Raw genomic sequence first — 10,713 nt, forward strand, 5'->3', positions numbered from 1 at the left:
TCTTTCGCTACCCTTTTGACTTCATTATTTGACAAAGGTAACAAATACAGTGACGTAGGTGTTTCATTTGCCCAGCAACTTCTCTAGCTATGGCGCCCCTAAAACGATACTCAATATAATTTTGTGGTACACCTTTTACTTTTGTGTGATTCTTTCTAGTGCCGGTAAGTCTTGAAGTTAATAACAACATGAAGTCCCTAAGTAGCAGTGCATGTATCATATTTATACCGATTTAAAACTATGAAAACAATGTTCAGCCAATAAAAATTGTTAAACAATTTAAAGCCGAGAAATATTGTAGAGCTGCCTTATGCTCGATTTATATAAAGAACTATATTTCTGTGGAATTATTCTTTTCAATGCGCTTCTGAAGATGTCTGTGTATGTCCTACACTTTGTTCAGAAACTAACAAATACGCTACTACTGCCTTCAGTAAGGTCTTGCGCAACGCTTCTTTCTTGATTATTTTTTCTTTTCGAAAAGGCTTTCAGGTTAATGAAATAAAAATTCAGTGAGATATTTATATTTTTACTTAAATTACTATTTAATATAATAATCCCTTCATACACATTTGAAAATTGACTTAGATATTGAACAAAAAAAGGTTATTTCGTAAGTAAATTCTAAATAAACGATTACATTTCATTTTTTAAACCATTTAGGAACTTTATTTTGTTTCGACGCAGACGATGGTTCATCTGATCTGATTACTTGGTTTGATTGTTTTTCTGTGTTTCTTGAAGGTGCTCTGTAAAAATAGCAAACAATTTTTATCAATAAATCAAAAGATAAATTAATTATAATAGTTAAAAACAATTTGTTACTGTTCCACGTTTTTTTTTTGAAATGCACTCTCACTGCTTCCCAAATGGTTGGTTTGGGTTGATAGGTCGTAGAGGACGCCTAGCCTAAGAGCACTTTCAATGTAGCTCGAGGGCTCCCGGGCTACTATTTTAGCGAATTGGAGGGCCGCCGAATTCTTAGAGCGCATCGGCGGGCGCTCTATGGAGTAGTTACAGGTATTAGCGACTCCATAGTCATGCTGTGAGGTCACTAATACCTGCTTAGCATTCCGACATAAGGGCACTCGAAAGGGTGGAACCTCGGCTTAATCGCTTGCTAAAGCCTGGCAATTATCACTACTATTACTTCGGAAGTGTTAGCCTGGGTGAAGTAGCGGAATAAACTTCAGCAACATTTCTGACTAGAATAATCTGGGTTTGGCTTCCTCGGTGATATACGATCTCGTTTCCGGCCTCACTTTATCTTTTTGACCTTGTTTCTGACATAGCAGTTGGTTATTGAATGTCGAACGTTTTTGTAGATTAATAGATTTTGTGGTTAACGTTCACATCAACCTGTCAAATAATTTGTTTGATAAATTTCCGTTAGGCTGGTGCAAAAGTTACTAGTTGTAAACCACACACCAGACAACTTTGCTCGCGTTAATGATAAACTTTTGTTTTTGAATAAAACTGGTTTATTTTGAATTCAATGATATGTGATTATTTCAAATTATAACCTAAAGATTTTTTCCACCAAATTTTCTAACCCAAATTTCATCTTTTTTAGTAAAAATAAAAGCAAAAGGGAAAAATGAAGAGAGAATGATTTTCATTTTTTTTAGAAAATAGAGCATATGGCCCTGCACGATTTCAGATGCCTTATAGATAGAAATATAAAAGTATTTCTATATTTTGAAGAAAAGAAATACAGGCTTGGCTTAGGTACTACCATTGACCAATTTTTAAAAAAATAAATCTACACTTGAGAATAGCTCAAATTGCTGTGGCATGTCTAATATGAGGTTTACGCCTTTGAAATTGTTGAGTCATTTTGGCAACTTAGAGTTAAAAAACATTTTAGGAATTCTAATGATATCCACACACTATGAAAATTACACTTTTTCCCATCCTGTATGTTTTCAGGCGGTAGACTCGAAGGAATAAAAAAATAGGACTCAAGATCATTTTTAAAAATGATCAATCATACTTACCGATATTTTGAGGCCAGAATACTTGCAGCATCACTCGATGTTTTCTTTAAATATATTTCATCCTTAAGATATGGCCCACTGCTATTTTCTTCAGACCATTTAAAATGCATATGAACACATGGAACAAACTTGGCTTCGAGTAAAGTTGTTGACGGATTTAAAGGTTCTTTCAAAGGCGTAGTAACTGAAATGATATAATATATATATGCATAGTTTTTCGTTAACCAGGCGCGAGCAAAATCGCTCAATAATATGTAATTCTTTCAGTTTTCTAATAAACAAAATTGAGGTTTGTTAGGGGCTATTACTTGATTTTTTTACTGGATTTGTTCAAAATACACGCAAACACGCATTTTACTATTTTCTTAAGCCATATTTTTTTATAAAATAGAATGAGCTAGAACAGAAAAACTTGCATTCACTTTTCCTAAAGAATGGTATATTGGCAAAAAGTTCACCGTGTGTTAAGAATCATTGGATTAGCTTAGGTTTTAAACAAATGAGAAGGTAAAACAAAAATACATGCTTATCGTCAATTGTACTTAACTGCTCATTCTCAGCATTTCAAAAAACTTAAAGACGGAGACACTTTGTTTTTTCGATAACATTTAAATGGAACAAAGTACGTTATATCAGCAACACTCGATAAATTCATTAATAATTTAATAAAATAATAATTTAACAAGACTCATTTATTGATGTTATAGTTAAAACTAAGTTTTCATTAATGTAATTTACATCTTACTTTGGAAATCACATCATCATTATCATTTGAACTGTAGGGTGTCCACACTTGGGCATCCCATGGCCTACTGGCGTTTCCCATATATTTCAGTTTTCATTTAACTTTAACAAGACCGTCATTTAACCTTGTAGGTATATTTCGCCTCTGAGATATAGTCCAATGAAATTTTCATCTGATTATTTAACATTGATACTCCAGACCTCTAATATTGAATCATATGAATTGTAAAGAAAATATTTCTGTATAATAACTTACATATAACGAATGGCTTATTAGGGTTATGTAAATATTGTTTTACAAAGTTCATAACATCTTCAATGGTCTTTGTTGGTGGGAAGATGCCTTGTAATATCATATGGTCTGGAAACTGTATCCGCACAACAACATTTTTGTAAGATTTTTTCTGTTCCTGATTAAACTGAAATTAATAAACAAGAATGATTTCATTTTTTTAGCTACACCAATATTTTGTTTGCTGTGTTAATTTTTATGATGAAATTGTTTCAATGTATAATTTGTTGTTGAAAATTAATAATTTAAAATTAGATGTTTACTACAAGAGGCAGACAGCTCAAAGGGTGCCTAGATAGACATAACTTAATCCCGATCTCGTCTGGCGAACTTACATTCTGGCCTACAGACCTAAAGAAAAAGCCTTTTTTATCACCGGCGGACTTTCGAGACACTACCTCGAACCGAGTCTTGCCACGACAGTAACTCTGATCATACCCCTGTGATTCTGACCGTAAGCACGACTCTAATAAGCTACGAAGAACCCGAAGCCTTGTCCAATAAATACACCGATTGGGAGGTATTCAGAGAATACATAGAGGATACTATACAACTACATGTATCCTTACAGACACCAGAGGAGATAGAAGATGCTACAAGCTACATCACTAGCCTAATACAAAATGCGTGCTGGATAAACACCCCAACCAAAAAGAAAGGGGCTCCCGTTGCTAACATTCCCCACGAAATTAATGAAAAAGTACTGGAAAAAAGAAAGTTGAGAAGGGTCTGGCACCAATCTCGACTCAAATCTGACAAGACCGTCTTAAACAAAGCCGTAAAAGAATTAAAGAAAATGCTGGATAGCATAAACAACGCAACTCTACAAAGTAAGCTGCAAAATCTAACGGCTACCACATCATCGGAATATGCGCTCTTGAAATTCACCAAAACATTCAACAGACCACAACAATTTGAGTCTGCCATAAGAAAAAATAGCGGAGACTGGGCTAAGACTGGCAGAGATAAGGCAGAAACATTCGCAAAACAAAGTATTAAAACCAAATGATGGTGCAAGCGAGGAATTTGAGAGGGAAGTAGACGACCACCTGCAGCAGGACCTTCAACTGTCGTTGCCACCGAGGCCAATAACGGTGCGTGAGCTGGCATGGACCATAAAAAGAATAAAAAACTACAAAGCTTTGATCTGATCACCAAGGAAATCTTAATGCAACTTCCTAGAAAAGCTTTGGTGTTCATCAATACGCTTCTTAATGGTGTCCTTAGGGTCCAACATTTCCCAAGCATGTGGAAAGTATCAGTCATCACAATGATATACAAGCCTGGAAAACCCCAAGATGATGTTACTTCATACAGATCGGTAAGTTTATTACCTGTCCTGTCCAAAGTGTTTGAGAGAATTCTACTGAACAGAATACTGCCACTGCTAAAGGAAAATGAAGCAATCCCTGAACATCAATTTTTATTTAGGAATCAACACTCGACTATAGAGCAGGTACATCGGGTCTATGATAAGATACGACATTCCCTCGAAGCTAAGAAGTATTGCTCTGCTGTGTTTCTCGACATCCAACAGGCGTTCGACAAAGTATGGCATAAGGGCCTACTCTTCTAAACAAAAAAGCTACTCCACCACACACCTACTATACCTTGATGAATTCCTACTTGTCGAATCGCATGTTTCAGGTACGGGAAAGTGGAGACGTATCAAATATCTATGAGATCTTGGCTGGAGTACCCCTGGGCTCCGTTCTTGGCCTAATCCTATACACCTTGTATACAGCAGACCTCCCACAGACATCACAAGTGATGAATGCTACATTCGCTGACGATACTGCACTGTTGGCAAGTAGCAAAAATCCCCAGACTGCTTCAAACATTCTACAAGAAAGCCTTAACAAAATATATGACTGGTTGCAGAAGTGGCGCATTGAGGCAAGTGCCTCTAAATCGACCCACATTACTTTCTCGCTTAGAAAAGGAAACTGCTCACCCGTACAATTGGGTAACAACACTTTACCCCATAGTGACTCAGTGAAGTACCTTGGAATGCACCTGGGCAGAAGACTTACATGGAAACACCACATTAAAAAGAAGCGTGATGAGGTAAACATACGTTTCCGGTCTATGTACTGGCTGTTGGCTCGTAACTCCAAACTATCGGTCGACAACAAGCTCCTTATCTACAAACTGATATTCAAATCTGCGTGTATGTACGGGATCCAACTCTGAGGAAGCGCTTGTAACTCCGACATAACCATTATACAAAGGCTGCAAAATGGCATACTGCGTACCATAACAAGCGCACCATGGTTCCTCACGAACTCTGAAATCCACGAAGCTGTGGAGATCAAAACAGTTAAGGAGGAGATCCAGCAGTCATCTACTAATTATAAAAATCGGCTAGACAAACGCCCAAATGACTGGGCTTTCGAATTGACTTGCACCCAGTACAGGAAACGTCTTTAACGCCATGTCATCCAGAGACTAGACGCTCGATGGTGAACTAGGAGTGTTTCCCGCCGGGGAGACCCCTTCCAAAGCTATAACCACTTAACAAATCCGCTTATAGTCCTGGGACTGATCGCGAACACAAAAAAAATAAAAAATTGGATGTTTATATGCTCCAAAAAACTAGTTGACAATCATCAATTTCAAATTAAGATCACTCCTTAGGTCAGCACGAAATTAGTAAATCATTAACATTTTAGGCCCTTAGGACAATTAAGAACAGCAAAAATAGGTAACAGGCATGAAAATATTAAATCAGTCAATAGATTTTCACTTACAGGCATAGAAACCTGTTCCATGATCAACAAGTTACTTGATTTTACATTGTTCAATAAAACAGAGGATTACATTTACAAAAGGTTCGGAAAGGGTCCGAAAAGCATAGTGTAGCTTGTAAAAATACAAGAGGCCACTGTAATAAGGTATCCGAAATCAGAATATCAATCGCCCATGTTCATGAATCTGTTCATGATTTCTGATACCGGGTTAACGAAATGGTACAACCTTCTAGTGTGCAGATGTGATGTTGCCAGGAATTTCGAACTACAAGCTCTAACGTAGCATCAAACCGTTATTTTAACTTAAATTAAAAGGATTAAGGCATGCAAAGAGTCTTGTCACTTTTTAGTGTTTTGCATGTAATAGAGCAAGAATGCGTTATCACTATCATTTCAGCTGTAGGACGAGTACTAGCGGACATAGATAGTCCTCTCCATATATTTTCCAAAGGTTCAACTGGTTGAAAGTGATCTGTGCAGACTTATAAATAGGGTCCCATAAAGTGTCTTACAACAACTCTTACCCTGTTAATTTTTGTTTGTCAATCTTGTGAATGGATATCCTATGTTGCACTTGCCAGTCCATCAAGAAAGCATATAAGAAATGGTAGGTATGAATAGATTATGGCAACAAAATGTGATCATTCTATCATTGAGTATCTACAAACATGGTTTTTTAATTTCAAATCACCTTAAACATAATCTTTCCTCAAGAAAGAATCATAAATAAAAATTAAGCCTCTTTGCTCAAGAATTACAGAGGTGGACTGGCACTTTTAACCAGTTTTATTGCAAATCTATAAGGGAAGGGTATGTCTAGCAGTGGAGGTAGTACAGATCAAATTGATGACGATGAAACAAGAGAGAAGAGGCAAGTAGTATGCAAAACTGATTGCCAACTTTTAATAAATGTAGGGAATTACAAGCGAAATCAATTACCTGTTTTTCTATATTTGCTTTTTGTGAAGAAGTCATCAATGGTGTGTTTTCGAGCTTTATCCGTTGCTCTCTCAAGTCATGGTATATTTTGCGAACTTCTTCTATAGTTAGGTCGTAAAAATCATCTGGTAAGTCGTGAGATTCATCTTCCATTTCATCTGGTTGCATAAACGCTATCGCCTTTTGTGCGCCTAACTAAAGTATAAGTTCAGACCTCATTATGTGGTTGATGGATAGATAATACCATAGATATAGATAATACCATGTGATAATAGTAATGTGTACCATGATAATAATATATGAATACCATGATAATAGTAATGTGTAATTTTTGTGCATATTTGTGCAATCTGCCAGATCTTTAAAAGAGCCGATCCGTTGGTTACTACATCCTGGATAATTTTCGTATTAACCACATAATAATAAATAAAGCCAAGCAAATAGCCGGTTTTGATTAAATGCCTTCAGTAGACTACTAAACTACTTTCTTTTTATATACATAACTTTAAGTATTTAATATGGTAGGTGTAATAGTGATAGGTGTAAGATAATATACAACAAGGCTTCAAATAATTAACCCGTAGCGAATTAACGCCGCCATCCTCGCGACATTGCAAAAATTCTAAAAAAATCGAATGCCTGGATATAAAGCATTTAATTTCTTAAAAATCCGTCGACCAACTGGTCATCGTTCTAAAAAAATGCGCTTGTTCGTTAAAAGTTAAAATTGCATTTAACGAGACCAAGATTTTAACAGGAGTTTGCAGGACATTGCCTACAAACTTTTGCTTTGTCGAAAGGTCATATATAACAACTAACTCAATGCTAAGCGAAGCTTTATGACATGTTGACTGATCTAGCACTGCGCACTTCCAGCAACACCTCATGATTTGCACTACATTTACATACTATACCATTTTCAGTCAATACCTTCATACAAGCATACTTATACATATATCTGTTTTTGTTTTCTTCAACACAAAATTACATTATATGACAAGGTAACACTACCTTTATGTAAATATGCTGCCAAATGTCCAATCTCTGTTATTAAACATATAAATACATTCTAATTTAACCATAATTAAACAGACTTACAAATACAACTTCTTCTTCTATTCTTAAATGCCTCTCTAGTTTCTCCTGTGACATTGGACAAGTCACTTGGGATTCTTTTGTACTGATTGACGATGTTTCAGATATGTTTGTTTCCAACATATCCACTTCCATTTTCATATCAGTATTTTCAGTTGTGTTATCTTCATTTTCTAATGGTTCATTTATGGGAATTTCCCTTTTTAGCTGTTCTTGTTTTAAGGCTTCTATGGGATTAAAAGTAACAGTGTTGCTCTTTTTATGAATTCCTGATGGTCCTGGAAAGGACGGCTCATCACAATGTTGTTTTTTTTCTGGTGGGACATTGATGTTATGATTTTCTACTTGCTTCTCAATCTGAGGCCGCCGATACACTTTTGACACATTTGCTTGCCTAGAGTTTATATGTAACAATTAGTTCTACAAAAATAAGCAATTTGAATACTTTGTTCTTAGATCTGTTTGTGAAAAATTCGTTTTTATTGGAAAATGCTACCAAAAATATTGCAAATCTGCAAGGAAAAGGTTTCAACTGCCACTAAAGAGTAAAATTTTATATAACAAATAAATAGAATGCTTAATTAATAATTCTTCAAGAAATTGGGTAAGAATTCAGACCGAATTCTATGGTATATTATAGTATAAGGTTCCACTAACTGTTGGTTGCCTTTATACTGAGGGTATTTATACCAATGACTCAGTAATGGCAACATATAAAGGCGGTCACAGTAAAAAAGAAACACTTTCTAAAGTCTTGTCCTTTTAGAAGTAAATTAGCCATTGAAATAAGGCTGTTAATATATAATATGGGTTTATGTAATAGCCTAATCAAAAAAATCTTTTAATATTTTACTTATAAAAAACAAATTGAAGTAAACATGCTCATAAAACACACTTACATAGCTTCTGTTTTATTCAATAATCTTAATATTGCTCTACCAGTAATCAGTCCCAATTGCCGTAGAGTTTTCTCTTTGAGTGCTTCAAGACCTGTAACTTCTTGTCGCATATAAAGTATTGAGGGATGTTCTAAAGAAGGTAGTTCTTCTGGAGCAAGAGACATGATCATCTCAAATAAGGATGTGCAAGGGGGGAAATCGCCTGTTCGCCTCTCTCCTGGAATTGTTAGAAAACCATATCAATTGTATGATTTGATAGTAGTAACTACTTAAACTATGATTTGAACATATCAAGTCACAACCCAATCTAAGATCTTTCAGAGACCTATGCACTAAGCAACCCCATGAGCATAATAAGAGCTCACTGAACTGGCCTGATCATACACCAATTGAGAAATGTTTGCATAAAGATAACAGACTAAAGATAGGGAGCAGGTGAAGAAAACACATGCACAGGAAAATTTGGGTCTTATGAAAGTTTTGTATAGAAGGAGTGACATTGTTTGAGGTATGTGTGTATTTACAATTACAAGTTAATCAATGGCCTAAATATTTACACAATGTTATGTTTATTTATACTGTAAAATAATAAAACCAGTGTGTGAAAAGGTCAGTTAGCATACCTATAAAAGTGCAATGTTGTCAATCTGCTGTTATGGACAGATGCATCTGTAATTTTATGTGTGATGGTATCCTTAAATTAACACAGCAAATCACATTTTTGGCAGCAATTGTAATTGCAACAAAATATTACTTAGATAGCCTCTAATAAAAAAGAGATGTATATTCAGTAATTTAGTAGTCCACTTATTTATTTACACACATTAAGTACTTGCCTCAATTTTTTTAACATAGTTAAAAAATGCAATTCTTCTCAAAATATTTAAAGTTAGGTATGAATATTTTAAAAAGAAGTAAGAATTTTTATAACATTTTTTATATCTGTACTATACCTTTATTAGTAGTGGTAGTGGTAATATGGTCAAAGTTTAGCTATCTAATCAAGAGGTAGATTTCGACAGGTAACCTTTATATGGAAAAGTAATACAATTTTCCACTTTATCCCCTTTCTGTAAAAAAACTTACCATCTTTTAATGTTAACCCAATTGTGACATTAGTTTCTATTCTTTTTCTATCTGTTTCTACCATTTCCAGCATAGCTTTATTGGGTAAATTACAAAACCGGATAGTAGTTGTTAAATCGAGGATTGTGTTGTGGTGTTTCAAGTCATATTCCGACGGTTGAAAACCTTGTTTTGTACAAACATCTTCCAAAACCTTTGATAAAAACAAAATAGTGCGTTTCAAATCATGACAATTGAAATTATAAACATAATGTTACTATATTACTGAATACTGTGATGATAAGCGAAAATATGAAACAAATATTTTAAGACCTGTAAGATGCTAGTATCGGCTGTACAGTGAACTTTCACCCTTCTTCCATTTGGAACAAGAACAACCATATCTCTCGACATTTTAAGAGAAAAATTGAGAAACGGCCGGTGGAGTGTTTTTTAAAAAGTATTATACTCAAAACATTTACAACCTACACTAATGAATTGACAGGTAAAAATCTGACAACTTAAATTCATAGAGTATATTTAATATTTACATACATTGTCGTTATGTACATTATAAATAAGTTTATATTGCAGAAAGTGGAAGTAAGAAGACGTATCATTAATGCCATGTTAACTGTATAAGAATTAATAATAAGAATCAAGTTGCTCGCGTACAAGAACTATGACCATGTCAACAATCACACGATTTTTCACGTCTAGTACAAACACCCGCAGAGCATAATATTAATCAATCGCTCTAAATCAGCACGCTTGAGCAGTAAACACGTCCCGTCGCTGTTTTTATACGTACATTAGATCACGAAAAAATTGAGGAAAAGTCTGTCTGATTTTCGTCCTGAGCTCAGGATCACGCGGTTGTAAGAAAAATAAAAAAGGATTAAAAACTAGATTTTTAAAAAATAGCAAAAATA

At 34.9% G+C, this 10,713-nt stretch overlaps 1 protein-coding gene across 1 annotated transcript; it reads right to left on the reverse strand.

Moving 5' to 3' along the window:
• Positions 1 to 520: 520 nt before the first annotated feature.
• On the reverse strand, positions 521 to 10,278 carry LOC137919278 (tether containing UBX domain for GLUT4). Its single transcript, XM_068762307.1, has 8 exons — positions 10,115 to 10,278; positions 9,803 to 9,995; positions 8,717 to 8,933; positions 7,821 to 8,211; positions 6,723 to 6,917; positions 2,998 to 3,160; positions 1,998 to 2,181; positions 521 to 749 (listed from the first exon to the last, which is right to left on the reverse strand). The coding sequence occupies exons 1-8, from the start codon at positions 10,193 to 10,195 to the stop codon at positions 644 to 646; spliced, it is 1,530 nt and encodes a 509-aa protein (XP_068618408.1). The 5' UTR covers positions 10,196 to 10,278; the 3' UTR covers positions 521 to 643.
• Positions 10,279 to 10,713: the final 435 nt, after the last annotated feature.

This window comes from Battus philenor, unplaced genomic scaffold (assembly GCF_028537555.1).
Source record: "Battus philenor isolate CCGP_79_NKW_IND1 unplaced genomic scaffold, ilBatPhil1.0.hap1 SCAF_16, whole genome shotgun sequence".
NCBI classification, from domain to species: domain Eukaryota; kingdom Metazoa; phylum Arthropoda; class Insecta; order Lepidoptera; family Papilionidae; genus Battus; species Battus philenor.